The sequence below is a fragment of the Macaca nemestrina genome, chromosome X (assembly GCF_043159975.1).
Source record: "Macaca nemestrina isolate mMacNem1 chromosome X, mMacNem.hap1, whole genome shotgun sequence".
In the NCBI taxonomy this organism is placed as follows: domain Eukaryota; kingdom Metazoa; phylum Chordata; class Mammalia; order Primates; family Cercopithecidae; genus Macaca; species Macaca nemestrina.
The window spans coordinates 2,137,504-2,165,438 of record NC_092145.1 but is presented as its reverse complement, the minus strand read 5'-3'; the positions used below and the strand labels follow the sequence as shown (position 1 = coordinate 2,165,438).

The following is a 27,935-nucleotide window of genomic DNA, read 5'->3' as shown; positions in this document are numbered from 1 at the left end:
CAGGCACCTGCCACCATGCCCAGCTAATTTTTGTATTTTTAGTAGAGACAGGGTTTCTCCATGTTGGCCAGGCTGGTCTTGAACGCCTGACCTCATGTAATCCACCCACCTTGGCCTCCCAAAGTGCTGGGATTACAGGCGTGAGCCACCGCAACTGGCCTATATTGTCTTCTTTCTGGAGAATCTGAATGCCTCCTTGACCACTTCCGCTCCTTCACAGCAGCACTGCCCACTCCAGGGGGTACCACTCTCATGGCAGGCTGTGCCCATGTTGTCTGCGGAGTTGTCTTTGAGGCCCTGACCCTGCCCAGCATTGAGCTCCTGGCACTTGACAGAGCCCGAAGGTTTGCTGAGAGCTCCCAGGATGCAAGGGCCCTGGCAACAACGTGGATATTCATCTGTCTGGCCGAGACATCCACTGAGTGCCTTCTGCAAACTGAGCACCTTGCTAGGCACTGTGGAATCACCAAATGGGAGGGCAGCTTCCGCCTTCCAGAGTGGATGGCACCAGGCCCTGCTGGGCAGCATAGGACTGGAACCCACTTCTCTGTGGCATGTGCCAGCAGTGGGCCCCACCTACGGTTTGGTCCATGGAGATGACCATAGCCCTTGCCTGGAGGCTAGTCTGAAGTCAGGCTTCTGCCAGCCTTCTGCATCTGGTCACCACCCTGTGACTGTGACACCTCTGAAATGACTCAGGTGACTCTGGTATATCTCCTCCTGGGGTGCCACACAATTGCCCATGGGAGGTCACAGTCACTGCTCCTGACATCCGAGACAAACCGAGGGCTGCAGCATGGCTTTCAGTTGACTCTAACCCTGCCCCCTCTTCCTTCTCCCACCCCAAACTGACAACTCTTTCCCCAGCCCGATAAGAATGAACACAGGGAGGCCACGATTCAACCAAGTACAAAGGCAGCTTGCTTTATTCTCAAGATGCAGGGGGAAGGGGTGGTGCAGCCTGTCTGCCTCCAATCTGGGGCTCTCCAAGCCTGAGGGGCACCCCCAGGCAGCCTAGTTCACACGTGCAAATCCTGAGGAGGCTGGGGGCCTCTCCTTCCCAGTCAGCCCACCACCTTACTGGGGTCCAGGTTGCGGATCGCCACCAAGTCCTCTCCAGGCCGCATGGCCCAAGGTCTTCCACTGCTGCTCACGGGGCTTGGCTTCTAGACCCCTTCTAAGCACCTTCTTCAGTTCATTCAGAAGAGAAGCCCCTGCTCCAGATGGTGTGGGGCGCAGAACGGGCTCTGTGACTTCTTGGTGGACACCCTGCAAGACCCCTCCGTTCCTGCAGTCTTGCTCTCTCTCTCAGTCACTGGGGAAACAGGTGCCCCCCAAAAGCTCCCCGTTCCCACACCTCAGAGTGGAAGCCACCAGAACAGCTGCTTCCCATTCCTCCCACCTTTCCCTCCCCTTCCCTCCCGTCCATCCCCAGCCCTCCCTCCCGGTCTTCCTCCCCAACTCCCTTCCCAGCCATCAGTGGAGGGGGGAGTTCCACCTCTGCCAGGCTGCCTGAAGGAGCTGCCAGCCCCCAGGTCAGGTCCACAAAACAAAACAACTATTGGCAAGCACAGAAAGGGAGAAAAACCACAAAAATCGGGGTGCCTTTGTCTACAAATAACTGCAGCGGGGAGAGGCCGAGCTCAGCAGCGAAGCCGGACACTCTCTTGTGCTCCTTTCAGCTCAACTTCCCTGTCTGCAAGTACACGGGTCGGGTGGAGAGATCACTGGGTGTGTGTGTGCGTGCACGTGCAAGCACACGCAAGAGCATGGGGAATGGGAAATGCACACGCACAGCCGAAGGGGTGCCCATTACAGGTGTGCCCCCAATACTGGCCACTAGCGTGGTCACTTGACTTGGGCAGAAAGAAGAAAAGTGTCCCTTCTCCTCAGGGGCTTCTCTCTGCTAACAAAGCCCTGTGCGCACACCTAGACGGGGAGGTGTGTGCATGCGCACGGCGAGCACGCGCGCACACACACACAATCTCTATAGGAGAGTGAAGGCCGGGGCCCCAGGGGGCTCCTTGGGCCTGGGCCGTGCACCCGCCCGGGCAGCTCACACAGTAGTGACCGAGAGGAGAGGGTTGTAGACCCGCTTGCCATCAGCCGAGCGTGCGCCATGGGCCAGCATCTCCTGGATGGTGATCCAGTTGTCCAGGATCTTCTTGTTCCGCTTCTTCATGGTTTTGCGGTGGCTCAGGGCAATGATGTTGAGCTCGGGCTTGCTGTCGCCATTCTGCTGCTCCCGCAGGCACTCCAGCCGGCTCTGCATCATGAACTCGCGCCGCTTCCGCTGTTCGCGGGCTCGGATCAGGTGCTGCTTCCGCTCCTCCTTGCTCCAGTAGCGGCCCATCTTCATCTCGCTCACTGCGTCGTCGTCGGTAGTCATACCGCTGCGCTCCTCCCGGATCTTCAGGGCACGGGCTTTCAGCAGCCGATCTCGCACGGGCCGCTTGGCCACATAGCGGGTTCCATCGCTGCGCACCTTCACCTTCCACTCCATGCGCGGTGCTTCAGTGGCCGCGGTCGCCACCCCACCCACCCGAGGGCCACCGGCCAAGCTCAGGGGACCGTGGCCCAGCTCCTCCAGGCCTCGCGTCGGGGCCAGCTGCACGCAGCTGTGGTAGTGCTCGCCCTCCTGGCCCTGGCCGCGGTGGCGCCGCGAGAGGTAAGGGCTGCCTTCGGGGCCCACGCGCTCCAGGGTCAACCCGGTCTTGGGATTGCGGCGGCCGCGCTCCTCCGCATGCTGCCTCCGGCCGGCCTCAGGATCCCGGGAGAGGGACCGGAACTTGGTGGGGCTCCCCGGTGGAGGAGCTGCCTTGGCGGGGGTGGCAACAGGGGGGCCGGGAGGGGTCCGGTTCAAGTTGGAGTTGCCGGCCGCCGCCCGCCGCAGGGGACTCTCAGGCAGGGGTTCCACGAGCAGCGGGGTGCTGCGGCAGCTCTCCCCAGTGTTGTAGGCGCTGGTGCTGTCCTTGTCCGACTTCTCAGGCAGCTCGGAGATGTCAGACAGCTCGTGCTTCTTGGGCTCGCTGGCCGCCAGGTCGTAGAGGCTCTCCTCCTCCAGCAGCCAGGCCTTCATGCAGCGCTCACGCAGCTGCTGCATCTTTTGCGCCCGCAGGATGTTGCGGCACTTGAATTCCAGGTGCCGTAGCTCCTCCTCCAGCATGGCCATCTCGTGGCCCAGGCTCTCGTTGCGGTTGACGTCCAGGGCACTGTTGCCTCCGGAGGCCCGGGGAAAGAGGAGGCCCAGCTGGTTGCCGTTCTCTAGGTGGCACTTGATCTCCAGGAGCTCGCGGTAGCGCTCATACTCCTCATCCGTGAGGCCCGGGACGTCGCCAGCTCCCAGCCCCGCCCCCTCGGCCAGCAGAGAGTCCATGCTGAAATGGAAGTCCCGGCTCTGCAAGGCGTCCCCTTGCAGGCCAAACTTGCGCAGGCTTCCCGGGGTGTTGGTGGAGCTCGGGGGTTCGTCCCCCAGCAGGTCGTGCTCAGAGCTCTCTTCGTTCCGGGTACTCTCGTCAGTCCGGCCCACCCCGCTGTCCAGCTCCTGGCTGTTGCTCAGGCCTGGGCCTGCGTCGGGAGCCCCTTTCTCCTCTTCGTTTCGGAGCTACAGCAGAAAGGTAAGTACCGCTCAGTTAGGTCCCATGGACAGGGATGTCACGGGATGTCACAGGAGGATTGAAAGGGCTTCAGACCTGGTTCATTTTCCTGCCAAGCATTGGGAGACCCTGCACAGCCTCAGCGCCTTCCACCCAGTTCTTTCCTTCTTGCCCTCCCCACCAGCGCCCTTCTCCTTCCTCACCTGCTGGGCAGGGGGTGATTTCAGTTTATGAGCACGCAGCTCCCCCTCATTCTCAGAGCCAAAGTCATCCAGGAAGTCATCCCGGTCGCTGTCCTTCCACCGTTTCGCCAGCTGTGGAGACAGGCCCTGGTGTCCCCACAGCTTCAAGGACCTCCCCATATACCCTTCTTGTCTGCTCTGGGCCCCACACTTGGTTTGTTTCAGTGAAGTTCAACAACCTGGGGGGCAGGGTCCCAGCCCACTCAGCCTTCAGAGGCCAGAAGGGGAAACGGGCCCTGAGAGACCCCTGCCCACCCGCCCTCCATCAACTCCAGGTTGTTGGCACATCTGTGCCCTAGTCACGGCCAGCAGCTTCCAAGACAGAAAGCCTGATGTCGTGGCCCTGGGTCGCCCTGCCAGGCACACACACCTGGCTCTCAGGTCGGGCCACCAGCAGGGAGATGTTGGTGTTCTCTTCCTGGCTCAGGATGGCCACCGCCTCTTCCCGGTTCTGGACGTCCACACCGTTAATCTGAGGCAGGCCAGGGTACAATCAACAAGGATGCTAGGGCTGGCCCTAGGGCAGACCCTGGGCGAGTGCAGGGAGCCCAAGCACTCTGGGCTCCGCTGGGCTAGGCTGGGGCTTGAGCTCCGGGAGGATGTAACTAAGTGGAGGGTACCAGGGAGAGGGTGGCCTGGCTCTTGCAAGAACCAATGTGTGCTCAGGACAGCATGGAGTGGAGCAGAGGGAGAGGGGTCTGGAGGTTTCAGAGCAGCAGGAGCCCTGGATGCCAGCAAATCCCATAGGCACACGGGAGCCACTGGGGTGAGTGGGCAGGAGAGAGATGAGACTCAGCCTGGGTTTGGGACATGGCAGGCTGCTGGGCCTCAGGCTTGGCTCTTAGTGGGAGAGAGCTAGGGACTGGCTAAAGAGAGGTAGCTGGGCCGACAGGTGCAGCGGGGCCTTGGGCCAGGCCTGCAGCCTGCCAGTGCTCACCTGGATGATGCGGTCTCCCTCACGGATCCGGCCGTCTTTGGCTGCAATGCTGTTGGGATTTACCTGCAGGACACACACATCTTGGGGACTTGGTGCCTAACATGCCCTTTCAGTAGAAGGGAGCAGGCTCACCTCAGGGGCCTCCAAAGCAAGCTGAAGGCTCTCTGGCTCCCCTTCCAGCCCCGAGTCCCAGAAAGCAGGGGCAGAGGCTGTGGAGTAGTCGCCTCTCCCTGCCCCTGCCCCTGGCACTCCTAGGCTCCTCTGCATGGAAGCCTGTGCTTTTGGTCAGCCCTGGGCATTGGTGGGAAGTAGGACATTGTCCATCTGGAAGGGTGGCTTTAGTGGGATGCTGCTAGTAGGGAGGGGAGCGAGGGGCCATCCCCCTCCTGGGGATACACAGACATCTGCCCAAGATGGGTTCAGGAGAAGACTAGAAAGCAACCCTGTTGCTCGTTCTCAGGCCCATCTGCTGTCCCACCCGGACACAGGCCTCTTTCTGCAGATGACTGCCTCAGTGGACAGTGGCTGAAGCCGTCGACCATCCTCGCCTCACCACGCAGTACCCAAGCTGTGATGCCCTGTCTCTGCTAGCTGGGACCTCACGGGCAGCCTGTGAGCCATGGGCAGGCCACATGGAGGGGCCTCGGGGCTGGGGCATACCCGTCTGCATACCTCTCCGACATAAATGCCCAGGTCCTCCTCGTCGTCCGTGCGGTAGCAAACCATCAGGCCCAGCTTGTCCCGGTGGCTACTTTTATACAGCTCCACTTCCTGCCACGAGGGGTCCGGGAGGAAGCAGAGGTAGAAAGCCCCAGAAATGCGTGAGTGAGGGAGCAGGCAGCACAGCCCAGCCCCTCAACCCGCAGCCCCTCAGCTTCCTCTGGGACCCCTGAGCTCAGTTTCCAGTCCCCGCTTTGAGGGTCTCTCTTACCATCCCACGTGGCGCATGTACTCAGTGGTCTCCCTCCCAGGAAATGCGCGAGGCACACACACAGGCACAGGACACAGAAGACAGACATGCATGGGACGTGGACTCACCAACATGGACGGAACATGTAACCTCACCCGCACCCTCCCTGACTCAGCCAGACACGTGCCGGAAGGGCCACAGGGTCAGGCCTGGGCAGGAAGGCACGCAGGCGTCGGGGCGGCTGCCACAGCTGGCTGCGGGCCCTAGCCTGGCCACCCGGCTCACCTCATACTCCAGCTCGTCCAAGCGGTCTGCCTCCTGCGGGCCGCCCTCCATAAATTCCGCTGGGTCATAATACTCATGGCTGATGGGGGGGCTGCCCAGGAGAAGGTGGGGGTCAGACCGGCTGGCTGTCCTCTCACACCTCAGCCCCAGCTCCCAGGCAGGCCAATCCCAGCGTGCCTGGCACGGAGACCTGCTCTGCTTGTGCTCTCAAGGGTGGGTGGCCCAGCTGCCTCCTGCAGAGCTCCTTCCTGGGCAACATGCAGCCATGCAAAGACCGGGGACACTTCTCGCACCTGAGTGTGCGGCATCCACACGGAGGACCTGCACATGCCTAGCTCGCCCGTCCCGCAGACCAGACTCCTCCAACCACACCAGCTGGCAGGGACTGACTTCTCCAATCTCTAGGTGCCCACCCACCCGCCCAGTACTGGCCCCACTCATGCAACGCCCCCAGGAGTTATCCAGGCCCTGGAGGACTTCTGCAGAGCAGAGGGAGGCCCACCCTACCTCCAGGGGCTGCCTTCCTGGCCCCAAAACTAAGATTGGCTGTTCATGGCCCTGTGGCCTACCTCCCCACAGCCCGAGCTAAGATTAGCAGAATGAGGCAGCGCTCACGCGGTCATGAGCCACCAGGCCTGGATGAAAGGCCCTTCTTCCGGTCAGGCCAAAGAAAGAAGCCGAAGAGATGGAGGAAATTCAGAGCAGGTAGAGGAATGAGACAGACAAGGGATGCAAGAAGATTCAAGGAGTGATGCTTGTGAGGCAGCAGAGGAGAGAGGATGGAGGAGTAGGAGCTGAGGCCCTCAACCCTGGCACTTCCGGCAGCGTCGTCCCGGACAGGAGGGTCCTCCCTCGGCCCTGGGGGTAGATACAACGGGGCACCTTCTGGAGCCCGGCCCAAGGCTAGAGGCCTGGAGGTTTTGGAGCCCTCGGATACCACGGTCAGCTCTGGAGGCCGAGGGGCCTGCTTCCTGCCCAAGAGGGTGGTGTGCAGATGGCCACCCCAGGTGGCCTGCCCTCTCTGGAGGCAGGGCCCGGGGCCCTCCTGAGGGCGACTCACAGCTCAGAGAGGACGTACGGCTCCAGGATGACCATGGGCGGGGTGGGCGGACGCAGCTTGCCCAGCGCCATGATATGCTCGAAGGTGATGTCGGTCTGAGTGCCACTGTCCACCAGCTGCAGGTCATGACAGGAGCTGTCCCCCCGGAGGCGGGGGCTGCGTCTCAGCACCTGGATCACCAGGGGCTCCTTGGAGGAGCGCAGGGCCTGCAGAGTTTGCTCCTGAGACAGCTTGGAGAGCTCCTTCCCGTTCACCTACGGCAGAGACACGCCTCTGTGAGAACCCTCAAGGGCCCACTCCTCCCCTGTGAGGTCAAGGCAGAGGCCCTAGCTGGCAGGACCTGGGCTGACAACCAGCAGCCTAATCCACTCAAGCAAGGAATCTGCTCTCCGTCTGCAGCCCTGGCCACCTTTGGCGCCCCCGTTCCCAGGCAAGCCCCACTGCTCAGCCTTCATCCCACTGCAGGTCACACCAAGGGCTGGGGGACCCAGCCTCTGTGCACTGGGTCTGGAGGCTGTGACACCACCCTACAACGTCCTCCAGACTCTGCTTGAGCTCTCCTGGTCTCTCCCCATCCGGACCCGCTTCTTTCTAGGGCAGCACTAAGGCCAGAGCTAGCATGAAGAAGATCCCATTGAGTTCCTTAGCACTGACTGGACCATAACAGCCAACACTCAGTGAGCATCTGTGTTGTGCTCATTCAACATCAAGCAAGAGGATGACCTTGACTCTTCAGATGAGCTGAGTCTCTCAACAAATGTCTACTCACTAGGGAGGGCCAGGGTCAGGTTAGGGGACAAGTAGGAAGATGCCTAAAGATATGGTGTTGTATCCTCACAGCGGCAACTGACTTGCCCAAGAGAAAAGGCTTTGACATACAAGAAACCCCCGGAACTGCAAAGTAGCCTAAAATAGGTGCCAGGAAAGTGGTCCTTATAAAGCCACCACTGGGCCGGGCACGATGGCTCACGCCTGTAATCCCAGCACTTTGGGAGGCTGATCACAAGGTCAGGAGATTGAGATCATCCTGACTAAAACGGTGAAACCCCGTCTCTGCTAAAAATACAAAAAAATTAGCCGGGCGTGGTGGTGGACGCCTGTAGTCCCAGCTACTCGGGAGGCTGAGGCAGGAGAATGGCGTGAACCCAGGAGGCGGAGCTTGCAGTGAGCGGAGATTGTACCACTGCACCCCAGCTTGCGTGACAGAGCGAGACTCCGTCTCCAAAAAAAAAAAAAAAAAGCCACCACTGTTTTTTGGGCACGTGTCATGTGCTACATTCTGGGAAAGACCCCTGATGTGGGTCCCCCACAAAATCCTAATCCCCAACAACCTTGAGGGAGATGCCATTATTGCAGATGAGGAAACCGCGTCAGCAAGCTCAGCAAGGTGGTGGCGCTGAGTCAAGGTCATGAGCCAGGACAGGCTGCCCGGTGGCCAGAAGGAGGGGTCAGAAGGAGGGGTCAGGGAGGAGGCGGCCATCGAGGGCCAGGGCCCAAGGTGGAAGCGGGACCTGAGCAGCTCTGTGGGATGCTGTGGGGGTAAAGGAAGGACGATGGAGGGGAGCAGAAGGAAGCCCATTATGTACAGCGCAGCTGGTGAGGCAAGGAGTGCCCACAAGGTCGAAGGCTGCTTCCGCAGCACCCTGGGACAGTATGCTGCAACCTTCAAGTCCTCCTTGGGGAAGGGAGGCAAGTAGAGAAGGGATGAATGACTAAGGACCAAGAAGGACTGAACAGACTCCACCAGAATTCAGGGCACGTGCCACAGGGCCAGCAAGGGTCAGCAGGAAGCACTTCCAGGAGGAGGCAGCTCTCGAGGCAGGTGTGCAGGGTCTCCTCATGGGCCCAGTGGCTTGTGGAAGGGCTGTTCTGGGCCCGGGGAGGCTACACACTAGCATTGTGCCCAAATGGCTATGCCCCACAGGTGAGCGTGGGGACAGGTAAGGGAGCGCACATGGCCGGCCATGCACGCCTCGGCGGGAGGCAGAGAAGGCTTCTGGAGCAGGGGCAGCTGGCCTCCATCAGGCAAAGGGAGCAGGGCCAAGAAAAGACACGGGGAGGTTGGTTTGCAGTTGGAAGCAAAGCCCCCAGTCAGCACGGAGAGGACCCAGAGTCCACCCAGGGATGGAGCAGGCTGGGAGCTTGTGCCAGATGAGAGGGCAGAAGGGCCCTGGGCGTGGGTAGAGGTGGCTGCGGCTGCACAGAGTCCTCTGCTTTTCCGAGTTGTGCGAATATTAGCAAGTTTACAAGAACTCTCTGTCCTGCATTCTCAGGGCAGCACCTCCCTCCCCGGGTTTCTCACAGAGGTATCAATTCCGACGGCAAAATCTTGTCTTAGTGCCTGCAACACAGTAGAACCACCGCTGTAGGAGTCTTTTCAGGAAGACAGATATCACAGGAGAGCCCAGCTTGTCCTCAGAACCCCTGTGGCCTCAGCAGTGGCTCCTGCGTTACCTTTTTTCGACTTATGTCCTTGTAGATAATCATTGAAGTTTTCTATGTCTCCCTTCTCCCCCAAATTTTTCATATTCTGAAAAGAGCTTGTTGTCAAAATCAGTTTTGTCTGATTCTAAAAGAAACACATGTTCATTTTTTGTTTTTTGGGGCTTTTTTTTTTTTTTGAGATGGAGTCTTGCTGTGTTGCCCAGGCTGAGGTGCAGTGGCACGATCTTGGCTCACTGCAACCTCCACCTCCTGGGCTCAAGCAATTATCCTGTCTCAGCCTCCCAAGTAGCTGGGACTACAGGTGTGTGCCACCACGCCCAGCTATTTTTTTTTTTTAGACAGTCTTGCTCAGTCATCCAGGCTGCAGTGCAGTGGCACAATCTTGGCTCACTGCAACCTGTCTCCTGGGTTCAGGTGATTCTCCTGCCTCAGCCTCCCCAATAGCTAGGATTACAGGCACCCACCACCACACCTGGATAATTTTTGTATTTTTAGTAGAGATGGGGTTTCACTATGTTGGCCAGGATGGTCTCGAACTCCTGACCTCAAGTAATCCTCCTGCCTCAGCCTCCCAAAGTGCTGGGATTACAGGCATGAGCCACCGCACCCGGCCATGCGGCCTATTTCCTTCCAGTCTGTTTTCTATTTGTGCCATTTTGCAGCTGCAGGCCCCTTAAGGTCCATCCACACCAGTGGACCATCATGTTCATCATCACATCACTAAGGCTGGCTTTGATTTTTTATTATAAAGAATGTGGCAAAGACACATTTCGGGGTGCATTTTGCACATTTTTCATACTTAAATCTTTGTGTAACCAGTGGTTGTCAAAGTGGATAAAATTTCTTGAGGTGCAATTTCTGGATCAAAGACTATAAAGGAAACAGCTTTCAGCTAAGAAGGTATTTGTTGGAAGACCATAAGAATGTCAGTCGGGACAGGGCACGCTGTGCTTGGTGGAGAGGCTGCAGTGAGAAAGGCAGGATGGAAGAGGGTGGGCGGCAGCAGAGTGTGGGTTCAGGAAGGCTGTAGACAAAGGGACATGACGGAATGGCCTCAACACTCTCAGCAGCAGTGACTAGAGCCAACTGAAGCTGGGAAATTTGGGAGCCAGTTGTCAAACACAGCCATTATTGATATTGTAACTGTAGAAATGTACAGGTAACTGAATGATATTAACAACAAAGTCAATAAATCCTCGGAACACATCACTGTCTAATTATCTTACTACACTTTTCTGTCATCTGTGCTCTTGGGGTTATTCACATCTGGCGTGGGAGGTGGGAATACTCTGATGGTGTGTGCATTCCCCCCAACTCCAAGCTCAGTGACATCGCAGTGGTGGCTTGAAATCGGCTATAGTGGCAGCATTTACACCAAGGAAATCGGCAAATGCTCCAAATCAGGGCTTTTTGTCTGGGAACATTTACCAGCTTACCACTGCCCTTGAGGAGAAGCCAAAACACAAGCAGAAGGGCTCGGAGCTGTCCTCAGGGTTTCTTCCTGAACTCCCGGGGCAGGACAGCAAGCAGGCAGCGGGATGCTCAGGTGACAGAGATGACAGAGAACGCAGGAATGCCTTTCTCCCTGGAATCATTACCCAGCAGCAGCGTTGCTATGGAAACTGAGGAGCGCTTGCTGGGCGGGCTGGTGGAGGCTGGGATGTCAAGAGGGGGATGGGTGCATGCACAGCCTCAGCACCTCAGATCAACAGCAATCAGAGTGATCGCCTGTGACAGCCAGGCAAGTCTTTGGGGGGAAGCCACTGGCTCTTGAAGCCTTCTCTCTCTCTCTTTCTCTCTCTCTCTCTCTCTCTTCCTCATCAGGTCATGCTGGATCCCCAAGGAAGAAATGAGCTCCTCTCTGGGGAGGGGCTAAGGGCTGCCAACAAGGTGGGACAATATGGGGCCATGAGCATAGAGGTACAGGGCCAGGCACATGGTAAGGAGCCACATTGTGGCCCTTCTGATAACAGCAGCTCTTCCAGTTCTGCTCAGAGCCCTGCCCCCGCCACCCCCAACCATCCTGACGTAGCACACTGGTAAAGCCACCCCTGTAATGCCCCAACTTTCAGATTGCCTACTCGACCACTCCAGTCTCTAAAAGGCACAAACACTCAACATGGCCAACCCCAGGCTTGCTTCCCGCCAGACTCTCGCTCCTGCCCCACCTGCAAACATTTCCATACCCTGGGAGCTCGCCCCACCAAGACAGAAGACCTAGTCCAAGCCCTGGCCAAGCAATTCCAATTGGATCAAAGACCTACAGGGACAAAGCAAAACAAGAGAACAATATCTTTACGGTGTGAGATAGAGATGAAATTCTCAATATTTCAAATGGGCAAGCAATAATGGAAGAGATGTAAAACTTCTAGATGACAAAAGACACCCTAAATGCAGTATAAAGGCGGGCTCAGAGAGCCTTACAATGCACGGACCTCATAATGGGTTTTCCAGAATATGCAAATAATTCCTACAAAACAAGAAGAAAACACAGACACAAACAACTCAAGAAGAACATGGGCAAAGGATATCAACAGGTGCTCAGGGCAAAGGGGACCCACCAGCAAGCACCTGGAGCCATGAGATAGGAGGAGACGCCCTTCAGAACCGCCACCAGGAGGACCAGGAGGATGTGGGCATGAAGGCCACAGCGGCCAAACACCGGGGACAGCCCAAAGGTCTGCCAGCGGTCAAACAAACAATTCCTGGCATTCTGTATGTGCGGTTAATGGAGGCGCACATGCTTATTCATAGTATGTACTTGGTGGAAAACATGGCAGAGAGGCAAGCAGAGGAAGGGCGTCGGGGACGGGTGGGCACAGTCGGCTTCAATCTGCCTTTAATACCTTCTTCAAGGAAAAACGCTCAGGCCAACAGGGCCCACATCAAGGCTGGGTGCCAGTGCTGGTGCTAAGTAACGCTAGATGATGCCCCATACTTCTCCAGATGCTACAGCAAGTCCAGGAGGCCTCAAGGTACCCAGGCCGGAGCTCAGCCTTTTATGTGTGATTGTCTAATTACCTCCCTTTCGTTAGACTACAAACCCCAAGAGAGCTTCACCCTGAGTTCTACTTCCATCCCAACTCCTGGCAGTTTGCTAAAGACAAAAGTTTAATGTTTCTTGGCTGAATTAAAATTTTATATATTTCCATAATTTATTGAATATATATTAATGACCTGTAATTTATCTGATCTATCTTTTAAAAAACAATAATAAGAAATGGGAGGCCGGGCACGGTGGCTCAAGCCGGTAATCCCAGCACTTTGGGAGGCCGAGACGGTCAGATCACGAGGTCAGGAGATCGAGACCATCCTAGCTAACATGGTGAAACCTCGTCTCTACTAAAAAATACAAAAAACAAAAAACAAACAAAAAAAAAAAACAAAACTAGCTGGGCGAGGTGGCGGGCGCCTGTAGTCCCAGCTACTCGGGAGGCTGAGGCAGGAGAATGGCGTGAACCCAGGAGGCGGAGCTTGCAGTGAGCTGAGATCTGGCCACTGCACTCCAGCCTGGGCGACACAGCAAGACTCCGTCTCAAAAAAAAAAAAAAAAAAAAAGAAGAAACAAGGTTTCACCATGTTGCCCAGGCTAGTCTCTAACTCCTAGGCTCAAGCCATCTGCTTAGTCCTCCCAAAGTGTTGGGATTACAGGCATGACCCAGCCCCTGGGTCTGATGTACCCAGACTCTACTAAAAATACAAAAATTGCCCGGTGCGGAGTCTCACGCATGTAATCCCAGCACATTGGGAGGCCAAGGCAGGCAGATCACCTGAGGTCAGGAGTTCGAGACCAGTATGGCCAACAGAGTGAAACCCCGTCTCAACTGAAAATACAAAAATTAGCCAGGCATGGTGGTGCACGCCTGTAACCTCAGCTACTTGAGAGACTGACGCAGGAGAATCACTTGAACCTGGGAGGTGGAGGCTGCAGTGAGCTGAGATTGCACCACTGAACTCCAGCCTGGGCAACAGAGTGAGACTCCATCCACCCCCCATTCCCCCCCAAAAAAGTCTCCTTCATCAAGTGCAAGCCTCCCTCCTTTGGAACAATCCAGAAGAAATCCACTTTGCTTCTAGTATGTGGAGAGTGGGGATTGTTGACTGAGCTCATTATCACAAAACTCTCACTATTGAATGTTTCCTTCATTGAGAGCAACCTCCCTCCTTTGGAACAATCCAGAAGAAACTCACTTTATCTTGCAACGCTTCGCGTACCTGAAGCCCACTCGAATGCCCCTTGTCCCCCCTCGTCCGGGTTCCCAGTGACTCTCATCTTCTCCAGTGCTCCTGTGCCATCCTGACCACATGCTGGGCATCATGCTTCCCCTAAGCGAGGCCACCCTGTGGCAGTCAACCCTGTTGATTGGGTAGTGAGCTGGCAGCCAAGCAAACCCTCAAAGCCTGTTCACAAAGACCCCTCCTCCATCCCATGCTAGCGCGATAGATTTTGTCGCCATTTCCTTTCAAATAACACTGAGGAGGCAGAGGAGCACAAAGATGAAAATACAAGTCCCTGGTACTCCGCTGCCCCAGGGAGTGCAGCAGCCTGTGAGCACAACAAGGCTCAGCCAGGAGCTTGATGTGCCCTATGGCGACTCTTCAGCATACAGATCTATTTCCTTCCTGATTTGTTGGAGGAGCTCACCTGGGAGTGAATGTAGACAAGAACAGGAGAGTCCTGGGGCACCCTGACATTGAGCTGGCTGGGGAGAGAGACTAGGAAGTCCCGGGAGGGAAGTTGAGGAGCAGCTCAATGCACTGGGTCGGAGCCCGGGAGAGGAGGGCGGAAAGTGTGACCTCTGGATTTGCTAAAAGGTGGGAGGGGGCCGGGTGGGGAAGCTCGACCTGCATCGACACAGCCTTCTGGAGCTTTTTGCAGAGAAGGAGCAGGGGCAGCTCGGGCAGAGGAGCTCTCGTTTGGGTTTTCAGGGACATCAGAGCGGCGGCTGAGTACCAATGAAAGAGCAATTCGCAAGGCCAGGGAAAATGCTGGCACCACTTTCCCCGCATGAGGGGGACATGCGGGCAGGGGAGGGGGACACAGGGACAGGGGAGGGGGCAACACGGGGCAGGCGAGGCAGGCATCACGCGAAGTCGGCCCCACGGGCAGTCGCTGTGGGGTGACGATCTCCCGCAAGGCAAGGGACTGGCGGGCCTTAGGGGAGGCGCGAAGCGGGGCGCCCAGGGTGGAGAGGGCGGGGCCCCAGGCGCGCTCGCCCCACCCCCTGAGCCCGGAGCCGCAGACAAAGAGCGCGCCGCAACGGCGGGGTGGCTGCGGCCGCGGGAGCAGGGCGGACCACACTCGTCCCTGCGCCGCCACGCTGGTGGCTGGACTAGCAGGACTCCTGCCCGCCGGCCCCGCCACCTCCGTCGGAGGCTGAGCTCTGTTTCCGGGCCCTGCCCCAGGCACCCTCCCGCATCCAGCGGTGGCAGGCCCACAGCCGGGTGGGGCGCGACGCCCTCTTGCTGATCAGGAATCTCTGGGAAGCGGAGAAGAGAGACCGGAGAGACTAAGAAAACAGTTGTGGCCTGGGAGACTCGCAATCCCGAGTGCTTGTCACACGGCGCCTGCGACCCCTTTCACTCTCACTGATAACGCGCGGGATGGGAAGTGAAGCCACATCACTTCCAGGGGCCCCCGTGGCTGCCACGTTCGGACTCCCCTTACCCTACAGATGTAGAGTAGGAAACAGGCTGGGGAAGGACAGAGACAGGAAGTTATCCTCTGCCCCGGGCCGAGCTCTGACCTACCTGCTGGCTCTCAGCTCTGCCGTCTGGACTATCCAGGACACCTTGGAAGCAGTTGTGACTGTAGCTTCCGGGCCAAGTCAGGCATCAGGGGGATCTTCCAACGGGGAGAGCATCGGAGGAGAAAGGAGGAGCCGCAAGCTCACTACATTCACCTACTCAGTGGCCCAGCAAAGTCCCCATTCATGTTTCCCCAGCTCGGGATTTTGAAAATTGCCCGCCCACAAGCATGTGGGAACATCTGCAGATTCCCCACACCTGCTCTCCGGGTTTCTACACACACATTTGCAGAAGCATTTGAAAGCAAGATGCCACCAGTCCCATTCTCCGTGGAACCACAACACCCTTGGCACGGAATTCCGCACCCATACAATGGGCCAGCCTCACATCTCCCCAACTGTCCCACTAACACCCTTACAGCTTTTTAAAAAAATCTAAGATTTGAGGCTGGGCACAATGGCTCATGCCTGTACATCCCAGCACTTTGGGAGGCCGAGGCGGGCAGATCACAAGGTCAGGAGTTCGAGACCAGCCTGGCAAATTTGGTGAAACCCTGTCTCTACTAAAAATACAAAAATTAGCCAGGTGTGGTGGCTTGCACCTGTAGTCCCAGCTACTCAGGAGGCTGAGGCAGGAGAACCACTTGAATCATGGAGGCGGAGGAGGTTGCAGTGAGCCGAGATTGTGCCACTGCACTCCAGCCTGGGTGACAGAGCAAGACTCCGTCTCAGAGAAAAAAAAAAAAAAAGGCGGGGCATGGTGGTGCGGTGCAGCCTGTAGTCCCAGCTACTTGGGAGGCTGAGGCAGGAAAATCAATTGAACCCGGGAAGCAGAGGTAGAAGTGAGCTGAGATCACACCATCACACTCCAGCCTGAGCGACACAGAGAGACTCCATCTCAAAAACAAAACAAACAAACAAAAAATCTAGGATTCAATCAAGAAGCACACATACTACATTCGGTTGTTAGGTCTCTAGTTATTATGTCTCCTCTCTAATCTAGAATATATATATATATATATGTATATTTACTTTAATGAGAATGACTTCTTGGAAGAGACCAATCCTTATAGAATGTGCCAGAGTATGAATTTGCCTGATTCATTCCCGCGGATTCAGGATGAGCATTTTGAAAAGAGCACCTTGCAGGAGAAGCTGTATGTCTCCTCCCCAGCCCCGCATCTGGTGGCTGGCAGGGTCAGGCTGCCCCACTGTTGAGGAGGCTGTTTGATCACATGGCCCAGGTGGCGGCTGCCAGATCTCTCGCCTGTAAAGACGCAGTTTCCCTTCCTGATTCACAGGTAATTTGGGGTAATATTTGGAGACTTTGTGAATATTCTGTCCCCAACAACCTTACATCTAATGATTTTGGCATCCAGTGATGATCTTTGCCTGAATTAATTACTGCACTGGTGGCTGCAAAATGTCTCCACCGATGTGTAAGAATTCTAAAAGGGACAAAGAGGTGACAGGCCCGACAAGTAGCATGGCTGCCCACGCTCCCAACTGTGGCCGCCTGGGCAAGCCACACCACCCCCCTCCATAACTCTGTGTCCGCCCTTTCTGCCTGGGGACAGAAGAGAGAGAAACATGGGAGGGCTTCATCTCAAAGGCCTTTGAGCAGTTAGTAGGGGGAAGGGGCGTCTGGGTGTCCATGAGAGACATGTATACTGGTAGGGGTGCCGGTGACAGGGAAGGAGGGTTAGTTAGCTGCACATGGCAGGGAAGAACAAGTTATGTCCTGTAAAGACCCCACGTAGGCAACAACCCCTGGAAGTTCTGATTTAATAGGTGTGGGGTGAGGCCTCACCCTCTTATTTGTTAAAAAACAAAACAAAACAAAACAAAAACAGCTCACTTCGCCATCCATGTTAGTGTGGTTTGGGGCTACCACGGACGTACTCCCGGTCCCTACCCAAGGCCCTAGCTACCCACAGCCAGTGGGTTCCACATCACCTGGGAGCTTGTGAGAAGTGCAGAATCCCAGGCCCCATGCTGGTGGCTCAGTCAGAAAGTGCACTTTAACAAGGACTTCCGGTGGAGGGTGGCGCTGTACTGACTCAGAGCACACCCTGGAGGAACCAGGACAGACCTCAGGGAAGGCCTTCTGCACGAAGCAAGCATCTTTCCTTCCTCTCACTTCCCCTTCTCTCCCCGAATCCCAGGGTCTGTTGAAGTCTCATCAATCCACCTGGCCCCCATCTTTCTGGGAGAGTGATGGCCTCTCAGACACCTCTGTAGTCCTGGCTCAGAAGCAGAAAGGAGGCCGGGTGCAGTGGCTCACGCCTGTAATCCCAGCACTTTGGGAGGCCAAGGCAGGCGGATCACTAGAGGTCAGGAGTTTGAGACCAGCCTGGCCAACATGGCGAAACCTTGTCTCTACTAAAAACACAAAAAGTAGCCAGGCGTGGTGGCAGGTGCCTGTAATCCCAGCTACTCGGGAAGCTGAGGCGGAATTGCTTGAACCCAGGAGGCGGAGGCTGCAATGAGCCGAGATCACGACACTGCACTCTAGCCTGGGTGACAGAGCCAGACTCTGTCTCAAAAAAAAAAAAAAAAAAAAAAAGATAGGAAAGAGGAGTGTCCCACACCTTGCACAGGAAAAGCCAACCACTTCCGGAAGCCATTATCAAGATCAACCTTCAGGTACATGTTCACAGCTTTCCAGGCACGTGGCCCAGCAACTAAACTCATCCTCCCACCCACCTCAGGCTAACCTGACTGGCTAAGGGCACAGTTCACATCTAGCAACAATCAAAGCAATGTTCCCTCTGCAGCGTTTCTCATTTCCAATGCTCCAAGCAGCCATGAGGACAGGCAGAATGCACTGAAAGGGAGGACATCTTGTCCAGTCCCAGGCTGCTCAGCCTCGCCTAACTCCTGGGCAAAATGACCATATATGCCTCCGCTTTGTTCCCTGTCCATCTGTTTTCTTTCTTTCTCTCTCTCTCTCTCTCCCTCTCTTTCTTTCTTTCTTTTTTTTTTTTTTTTTTCCAGACACAGTGTGGCTCCATTGCCCAGGCTGGAGTGCAGTGATGCAATCATGGCTCACAGCAGCCTCCAACTCCTGGGTTCAAGCAGTCCTCCTGCCTCAGACTCCCCAGTAGCTGGGATTAGAGGTGCAAGCTACTACGCCTGAGCAATTTTTTATTTTTGTAGATATGAGGTCTCAATATGTTGCCCAGGCTGTCCTAACTAATATTATACTATGTCACACTTCTTCAAAACTTGGAGGTCCCTTTCCTGAGAGAAATTCTCAGAATAATACCGGACATTCTTCTGTCACTGGGCATTAACTGTGACATACCCAGATGTAAGGCCTTCTCCATGTAACTTCCTTTTTCATTATTTTTATTTTATTTATTTATTTATTTATTTATTTATTTGAGACAGGGTCTCGCTGTGTCACCCAGGCTGGAGTGAGTGGCTTGATCTTGGCTCATGCAACCTCCACCTGCTGGGTTCAAGCAATTCTCCTGCCTCAGCCTCCCGAGTAGCTGGGACTACAGGCGCATGCCACCATGCCCGGCTAATTTTTTGTGTTTTTTTTTTTTTTTTTTTTTTTTGAGATGGAGTTTCGAGCCCAGGCTGGAGTGCAATGGCATGATCTCAGCTCACTGCAACCTCTACCTCCTCCCAGGTTCAAGCAATTCTCCTGCCTCAGCCTCCCGAGTAACTGGGATCACAGGCATGCGCCATCATGCCCGGCTAATTTTGTATTTTTAGTAGAGACGGGGTTTCTCTATGTTGGTCAGGCTGGTCTCGAACTGCTGACCTGAGGTGATCCACCCGCCTCGGCCTCCCAAAGTGCTGGGATTACAGGCATGAGCCACTATGCCCGGTTAATTTTTTGTATTTTTAGTAGAGATGGGGTTTCACCATGCTGGCCAGGCTGGTCTCCAACTCCTGACCTCATGATCCACCCACCTCGGCCTCCCAAAGTGTTGGGATTACATGTGAGCCACGGCGCCCGGCCAATTTGCACTTCTTAATGACCAACTGAATGGCCTGTGGGCAGCAACTCCCCCCTCCACCCAGTGAGATCCCGTGGGACACATCATCTGTTTTCCTTGTCACAATGGCCTTCGGAGGCCTGCACTCTTTTCACTGCCATTTCACAGGTGAGGAAACCAAGTCACTGAGCCAGTGGACCATGCAGCGACTTGCCCCTGGCCACACAACTGGCAGTTGGTGACTGCCTCCATTCCTATCTCTACGCTGCACTGCCTTCTCTGGCAGGGCCCCTGAAGTAGAAGGAAGGAAGGGACGCCTTTCTCCCCGGGATGCGTGCATGTGGCCATGGAGTTCCTGTTCTAAAGCTTTGGTGAGGTTTGTCACTGGGTGGTAACCTGCACATCTTCAGTGTGCAGAGGGCAGGTGTTCATATGTCATACATGAACCTGGGGAACCGTCACCACCGTCAGGACAGTGGCCATTTCTATCTTCCCCAAAAGTGTCCTCGTGCCCCTCTGCCCATCCCTGCAACCACAAATCTTTTCTCTGGCACTATCGAATTTCATTTCAGCGGACTGGACAGTCCTCAGGAACCCCGAGGTGAGAGGGGAAAGGGCATTCTACAATCTTGGAACAACGATACAGAGCAGGATGACCTGGTCTGGAAGGTGGCAGTCAGAATTCAGTGTCCGGCCCTCTGTTCTTCCACTCCACAAGGACTTTCTCAGAGCCTGCTGCTTCCCCAGGCAGCTTCTGTGGCAGAACCAGCTGACTGAGAGACCAGCTTTCCCTGGAAGGATGGAGGCCAGCGTGGGTATGCTGGCACCATCTGGTGCTGGTGGGGTGGGTAGGCAGACTGCCCGTGTCAGATCCAAATCCCTGCTCACGGGAAGCCCCTGTGCAAGCAGGAGGGAGCCAGAGAAGCCACCTTGCTCGGTGGGTGGGAGAGCAGCTTGGAGGAAGATGTCGCTGAAGAGGGGACACTGGCTGCCACCCTTGCTCCTGCACTCAAGCAGTACTTTCTCCCCCCCACAGTTGCCTACGTGTTGGTGATGGTCTCCCTCTTATTAAAAGGGGAGCCTAGGGCCAGGTGTGGTGGCTCACTCCTATAATCCCAGCACTTTGGGAGGCCGGTACGGGTGGATCACCTGGGGTCGAGAGTTCAAGACCAGCCTGACCAACATGGAGAAACCCCGTCTCTACTAAAAATACAAAATTAGCCAGGCATGGTGGCGCATGCTTGTAATTCCAGCTACTCGGGAGGCTGAGGCAGGAGAATCGCTTGAACCCTGGAGGTGGAGGTTTCAGTGAGCCCAGAACATGCCATTGCACTCCAGCCTGGGCAACAAGAGTGAAACTCTGTCTCAAAAAAAAAAAGTGGGGGGGAGACTGGGGGAGGGGGCAAGGCCCTGTCTGCAGTGAATGCCCTGCACCCAGGATGGCTGCCAGCACCATGGGGGCTCACATGTAGGTGCTTTAGGCAAGAATGCCCAGGAGACCACCAGAAGGGCTGGCCAGGTGTCCTTTGGCCTCCCCCGATGTGGATGGAGGGAAGACAGGTGGTCCTGACCCACTCCCCTTGTAAAGCCTGAGTAGGATGGGCGGGAGGCCAGTCCCAAGCACCAGGGATTTATCCCCTGACCATCTCCGGCGTGCCCGGATGCTAGCAAGCACATCATGGTGTCAGAGAGGGAGTGCCAAGGTCGAGAGACAAGTTCAGCAGAGTGTGGACCATGATGAGATATACGACAAGGGGGCCCGGTGGCAGTGGAGGGACATGGGCTGCAGAAAAGGCTCGGGAGCTGAGGACATGTTGCTTCCTGTCTTCCATTCTGGGCAACCGGCCTGCTTCCTTTTCCTAGCTCAACACACAGTAATCCCCCATTTTCAGGGGAGGTCCCAGATTTTTCCGAACTAGGAGGACATGATTGGAATATAGGAATGGGGCTGAGGTTCCGACATGACACACGAAAGTGCCTGTGACGGCCCACATCCGTGGAATAAAGGAACCATGTGGTCATCTCACTAGCCACAGAAGCAGCACTGCACAATCCAACATCTCTCATGATAGAAACAAATTAGGAATAGAATGGGAACTTCCTTACACTGATAAAGGACAGCTATGAAAAAGCCACAGCTAACTTTATACTCCCTAGTGAAAGACTGGAGGCTTCTTTACCTCTAAGATAAGGAACAAGGAAAAGACACTTCACCGGCACTTCTATTCAACATTGTACTAGAGACTCTAGCCACAGCAAATTAACAAGAAAAAGAAATCGAAGGGTCGGGCACAGTGGCAATCCCAGCACTTTGGGAGGCCGAGGCGGGCAGCATTACTCGAGGCCAGGAATTCGAGACTGGCCTGGCCAACATGGCAAAATCTCATCTCTACTAAAAATACAAAAATTAGCTGGGCGTGGTAGTGAGTGCCTGTAATCCCAGCTACATGGGAAGCTGAGGCAGGAGAATCACTTGAACCCAGGAGACGGAGGTTGCAGTGAGCCGAGATCACACCACTGCACTCCAGTCTGGGCGACAGAGTGAAAATGTCTCAAAAAAAAAAAAAAAAAAAAGAGAAATCGAAGGCATCCAGATTGGGAAGGAAGAAGAAAAACGATTTCTATTTGCCAATGACATGATCCTAATATGCAGATAATCCTGAGGACTCTGCTAAACAAATGATACTTAATAAACAATTTTAGCAAGGTTGCAAGATATAGGATCAATGTATAAAAATCAATTTTTTTTTGAGACAGAGTCCTGCCCCTGTCACCCAGGCTGGAGTGCAGTGGTGCGATCTCAGCTCACTGCAACCTCTGCCTCTGGGGTTCACACGATTCTCTTGGCTCAGTCTCCTAAGTAGCTGGGATTATAGGCACACACCACCATGCCCCGTTAAATTTTTTTGTATTTTTAGTAGAGACGGGGTTCCACTATGTTGGCCAGGCTGGTCTTGAACTCCTGACGTCAGGTGAGCCACCCGCCTTGGTCTCCCAAAATGCTGGGATTACAGGCGTGAGCCAACACGCTCGGCCAATCAATTGTATTTCTATACAGCAGCAATGAGAAGGCTGAAAGTGAAATTAAGAAAACAATTCCATTTACGATAGCATCATAAAGAAAATACTCATGAATAAACTTAACAAAAGTGCAAAACATCATTTAAAGAAATTAAAGACCTAAATAAATGGAAAACATACCCCATGCTCATGAACAATAATCCCCAATTGATCCACAAATTTGATGCAATCTGTATCAAAATGCCAGCTGGCTTCTTTCCAGAAATTAACCTGATCCTGAAATTAATATGGAAATTTGAGGGACTTAGAGTAGACAAAACAGTCTTGAAAAAGACATACAAAGTTGGAGGACTCTCATTTCTTTATTTCAAAACTTGCTACAAAACTGCAGTAATGAAAGCAGTGTGGCGCTGGCTTAAGGACAGACATTTTTCTAAAGAAGATACACAAATGGCCAACAAGCACAAGAAAAGATGCTCAACATCATTTAGCTAACAGGAAGTGCAAATCAAAATCACAATGAGATACCACTTCACACCCAGCAGGACAGCCATAACAAAAACCCAGAAAATAACAACTGTTGGCAAGGATACAGAGAAATTGGAACCCTTATATGTTGCTGGTGGGAATGTAAACTTGTTCCAGCCACTGTGGAAAGCAGTTCAATGGCTACAGGCAAATACTCCAAAGAATTAAAAGCAAGGATTCAAACAGATACAAGTAGACCAGGGTGCCGGGCGCGGTGGCTCAAGCCTGTAATCCCAGCACTTTGGGAGGCCGAGACGGGCGGATCACGAGGTCAATAGATGGAGACCATCCTGGCTAACACGGTGAAACCCCGTCTCTACTAAAAAATACAAAAAAACTAGCCGGGCGAGGTGGTGGGCGCTTGTAGTCCCAGCTACTCCGGAGGCTGAGGCAGGAGAATGGTGTAAACCCGGGAGGCAGAGCTTGCAGTGAGCTGAGATTCCACACAGCCCAAGGGGGTTGGAAGCACCCCAAATGCCCATCAACTGACGAATGGATAAATATTATGTTGTACATCACAAAATGAAATATTATTTGGAAATAAAAAGAAATTGACTACTGATACATGGATGAACCTTGAAAACATTATGATTAATGAAAGCCAGACACAAAAGGTCAGTTTCTATGAAACGTTTAGAATAAACAAATCCATAGAGACAGGAAGTAGACTGGTGGGTGCCAGGGGCTAGGAAGTTTGTAGGAGAAATGGAGGTGTGACAGCTAATGAGTGCAGGGTTTCTTCTGGGGTGATGTAAATGTTCTGGAATTACTGGTGTGGGTTGCACAACTTTGTGAATATACTAAAAACCAGTGAGTTGTACACTTCGAAAGGGTAAGTTGTACGGTAGGAGAATTATAGCTCAATACAGCTGTAATTTTGGAAGTGCTGTGAGTCATTGGCAGAAAATGGCTTGGAACACAACGCTAGGCTAGAGACTTGGGGGTTCCTAGCCTGGGGGTCCCAGGCCTCTGTGGATTGTATATGGAAGGCGCTGCAGATGCACCTGTGCTTTTTTCTGAAAATCAGACCCATGAAGTGTCTCACCCTGATAAGGTGCAGAGGCCCAAGGGGGTGCAGATGAGGTTATTCAGGGGAGACAGGGAGAAGTGTCGCCTGAAGATGGGGGAGCACCCGTGTTTAAGCTGGCCGGGAGACAGGCACGGGGTCCCAGAAGCTGACCAGTCTTTTGGAACAAAAGCGCCTTCTCCTCTGAAGAGGCTGGGACCTGTGATGCGTCCACCTCCAGAAGCGCAGTCCCCTGGGACAGCTCATGGCCTGCACTGCTTTCCGTATCCACTTTTTTCAGTCCTCTTGTTTTCTCTTAGCTGTAAAGGATAGTTCTCCTCCTAAAATCCCGGCTCTGATTGGGCCAAGGAGGAATGTAGAAAGTGAAAGTTTGCAGCCAAACTTCCACGGGAGTTTTCAAAGGGAGCCCAGCAGGAAAGCGCACAGAGGGTGCATGCGGTAGTGGCCCTCCTCCTGGCGGGTCTCCTTGGAGAGGGCAAGTCCATTCTATGAGGGAGAGCTTAGGGCGCAGAGCAAGGAGGGCCCAGCCAGGTTCACTTCCCTGAAGGCAGGCCCAGCCCGACCTGCTGAGGCCTTCCCGGAGGGCTGTGGGGAGCCCCAAGGGCTACCGGTGTCTTTCCATGGCTCATTTCAGGCCTGGGGTGCAGCTCGGGTCGCTCTCCCCTATCCACGCGTCCCCACGAGGTTGGCCTTAAATGAAGAGCGACACCAATCCTTCTCCAGGAAAGTCAAGACGGCCCCGGAGGAATCGCTTGGAGAAATCGCTTGCCGTTTGATGGAATAACTCCCGAAAAGGAAGCAGTAGGATGGGATCCAGAGTCCGCGTCAACTAACCATCCCAGCCCCGGAATCCAACACGGATTCCACAGGACGCCCTCTCGGTCGCATTCCTATCCCGCTAGGGGGCTGGCAATGGCCACACAAGGTTTCCAAACAGCGGGAACAAGAGATGAGGAGTGGCAGCCAGGAACTGAGAAGGAAGAAGGCGGAGGACAGCGAACGGGAGAAGCCGAGGACCCCGCGCACCCCCGAAGAAGGGCCGGGGAGAGGGGACCCGGAGTTCCGCCAGGCTGAGGCAAGATTTGCGTCCCCGCCCTGCCCCTCCGCTCCCGCACAAGGTGGCCAGAAGAGCTCGGCTCACAGCGTGAAGTCAGTCCCCGGATTCCTAGGAATTCTTCCCCGCGCCCCGCCCCGCCTCCCCTCACCCCCACAGTCGTCGCCGATCCCTGCACGGGTTCCCCCACGTTCTCCCAAGCCAACACCCTTCTTTGCAAAGCACTTGATTCCTTCCCAGTCCAGACCAATAAACCCGGGAGCTGAATCCAGGCCACTAAACGCATACCTGTCTGAGCCCTGTCTGCTCCTGGGTGCCTTGACATTGACCTCCCGCCACTTAGCCCTAGGGGGTCTCAGCCCACAGCATCCGGGACATTTCTCTAGACAGTTTGCAGGGTGCACACAGAAAGTACACAAATGCGGGGCCGGGGGAGCCTCCGCGCACACAGAGACGGGGCACAGGAACGCACTCACGTAGTCACGCCACGCACAGGCAGGAAGCCCCATTTCGGGTCGCGGGGCTGGGCTCCAGGTCCGAGCTCGGGGCCCCGCGTCTCATTCCCTCCCTGCGGGGCCTTCCTGGTCCACGCCCCCCAAAGCCGGGTCAAGCACTGCCACCCGCAGAGAGCCCAACCCGCTGATCCCGGCGGTGCCCACTCACCCGAGACGCCCAAGGCCCGGGAGCCCAACGTTCGGGCAGGGCCAGGCGGGAGTGGGTGTCCGGGTGGGCACGCAGCCCCCGGCCGGACTTGGACCGCGCCCGGGGACGCCCACGCACTCCTACGCTCCAGGCCCGCCGGGATCGAGATTCGGCGCCCCCCCGCACGGCGGGAGCCTGGCTCCCTCCCCCGCCCTGGGTTCTGCGGGGAGAGCGTGTGCGGGGAACTGCGCTCGTTGCTATGCAACCTCCATCCCGCGCCCGCCGCACCGCGCCTCCCGGGACGGAAGCGCGCCCCACCCGGGCCAACCCCAACTTCCCACCCCACCCGTGGCTGGTTTCCACGGAGCGACAACACTCAACAGCCCCAGGATGGGAGGGTGCGGACGGCACACTACCTTTTCCTCCTCAAGCCCTCCCGCTCTCCCACGCCCGCCGCTCCGCCGCTCCGGGCCTCCCCACTGGCCCGCTCCTTCCCGCGGAGGGCCGCGCCCCCGCCGCAGCGCTGGCAGCCCTACCTGCAGCATCACTTTGTACTGCTCCTCCGGTTTCTGGACCACGCACATATTACATCCCATGGTGCTGGCCGGCGAGAGGAGGCGGAGGGTGGGAACGGGAAGACGCCTTTCACTGGCCCGGGCGCGGGACCTCGGGTCCCGGGCCAGGGCCGGGGGCCATACCCTGGCGCGGGGGGCGGGCCGCCTAGCGGGGGAGGGGGGCACGCCCCCGAGGTGGGGGCAGCGGCTCGCCCCTCAGGTTAACTCTTCGCTGGCCGAGGCCAGGCGCGGGCATGCTCCCTCGCACCCGGCCAGGAGAAAAAGGGCAGCGGGGGATGGGCGGGCGCGCCGGGCGTTGCCAGGCTACGGCCCCCCAGGGAGCGCGGGGTCTCGCCGGGCCGCCAGGGGCAGTCAGGGGCCGTCAGGGGCCGTGGGCCGCGCGCCTCCCCGCCCGCGGGGCCCGCCGCTGCCGCTGCCGCCTCCGGCTCCTGCCCATGGCCGCCAGCCCTGAGAGCCCGGCCCTCGCGCTCGGCGCCGCGGCCCGGCCCGCGACAGGGGGGCAGCGGCGCGGCGGCGGCGGCCCCCGCCCGCGGCCAGGCCAGCGCCCGCGCTCCCGCCTCGCCCGGCCGCGCTCTCGGCGCTCCCGGCGCCCGCTCTTCGTCCAGCAGCCGCCGGCAGTCTCCAGCTCCTGCCTGGGACGACGGGCACGCGCGCGCGCCCACGGCGGCGGGGGAGGGGCGCGGGCACGGGGCGCACGCGCGCCGGGAGGGGCGGGGAGGGGAGCGGGGCCTGCTGCGGGAGGGAGCGGCGGGGGCGCAGGAGCGGGCGCGGGAAGCCGGGGGCGGGCTCTCGACGGAAGCGGGCGGGAGTCCTAGGCACTCCACGACACCCGGCGTCCGGTCCTGAGGGGCAAGCACCCGGCGCGTTGTCTGCGCGATGCCGCTCTGGGAGAGAGGGGTCCTACCAAGAGGAGCAGTCTCCTGGGTTCCCCAGAGAGAGTCCGCGATTTCAGCCCCTCTCCCCGTCCTGGACGCAGCAGCCCTCACGCCTCTGCTTCTTTCTGGGGCTTCTTAAATGACTGCATCCCTCCTTCAACTCAGCCATTCCTTGCTGTCTTTGAAACGGACACCTTTGTTTAAAACAAGAAAGAAAGAGAGAAAGAGAGAAAGGGAGGAAAGAAAGGAAAGAAAAGAGAGAAAGAGAGAGAAAGGATGAGCGAAGCGTGGGGAGGGGGTAGGTCGTGGGGAGAGTGGCCGGAGCAGCCTCGGAGGCCTTGGGACCCGGACCTGCACACAGCACTGGCCAGCGTGGGTCCGCCGCCTACCTGTTCCTCAGCCCCAGCCCTCACCCGGCCCCCGCTTTCACAGCCCTTCCATCTCTTCCTCTTCTCTCCCACCACCTGCCCCCTCTTCTTGGACAAGCCTGGAGGGAGAAGGCCTTTGCCTGGAAAGCAGCAGCGGGTGGAAGGCTGCGTTCCCAGGGGCTGCCCCGGCTGCAGGAGATCACTTGGAGAAATTGGTACATGCTTCATTTCCAGGTTTGGGCAAGTGAGGGAACCCCCAGCCACACGGGGCTGTTTAATTAGAGCCCTTCCTTTTCTCCCTGACTCCTTAGAGGACAAATCAGGAATGGCGGGCCTTCCCAGAATGTGGAGAAGGAAGGCAAGTTTCTTATCCGGGCTTCTCCCGGAAAGCAGAACTTGAGACAAGGGTTGGTGTGCAGGTTGCAACCTGCCCCCCAATGGCTGGCTAGTCTTGAGGAATGGCGTCATATTGAGGGCTCAGCATCGATCGCTGCTGCTGGTGGGGGAACATTGACTAGCGGCAGTGTCTAGATGAGCCGTGGTAAGAGGAAGCCCTTGCCGTTGGGCTTACACAGAGCCTCCAGCCTGCCCACCATAGCCACTGGCATCGTGTGTCCATCGCATCCTGGGGAGAAGCTGGCTGACCTCCACCAGATGGTCCCTTCTGTTC

At 56.4% G+C, this 27,935-nt stretch overlaps 1 protein-coding gene across 5 annotated transcripts; it reads right to left on the bottom strand.

The window, feature by feature from the left end:
* Positions 1–898: 898 nt before the first annotated feature.
* LOC105467320 (PDZ domain containing 4) lies at positions 899–26,407 on the bottom strand. 5 transcript variants are annotated; one of them, XM_011716810.3, is made up of 8 exons: positions 25,984–26,407; positions 7,031–7,284; positions 5,971–6,061; positions 5,448–5,546; positions 4,776–4,838; positions 4,209–4,310; positions 3,800–3,910; positions 899–3,604 (listed from the first exon to the last, which is right to left on the bottom strand). In XM_011716810.3, exons 1-8 carry the CDS (start codon positions 26,041–26,043, stop codon positions 2,057–2,059), a joined length of 2,328 nt encoding a protein of 775 aa, XP_011715112.2. In that variant the 5' UTR covers positions 26,044–26,407; the 3' UTR covers positions 899–2,056. The 5 variants fall into 5 exon arrangements, with proteins under 5 accessions (XP_011715112.2, XP_011715113.2, XP_011715117.2 ...); XM_011716811.3 differs by having other exon boundaries at positions 7,049–7,284; positions 25,984–26,406; XM_011716815.3 differs by lacking the exons at positions 7,031–7,284; positions 25,984–26,407 and adding an exon at positions 6,586–7,011.
* Between the last annotated feature and the right edge of the window lie 1,528 nt (positions 26,408–27,935).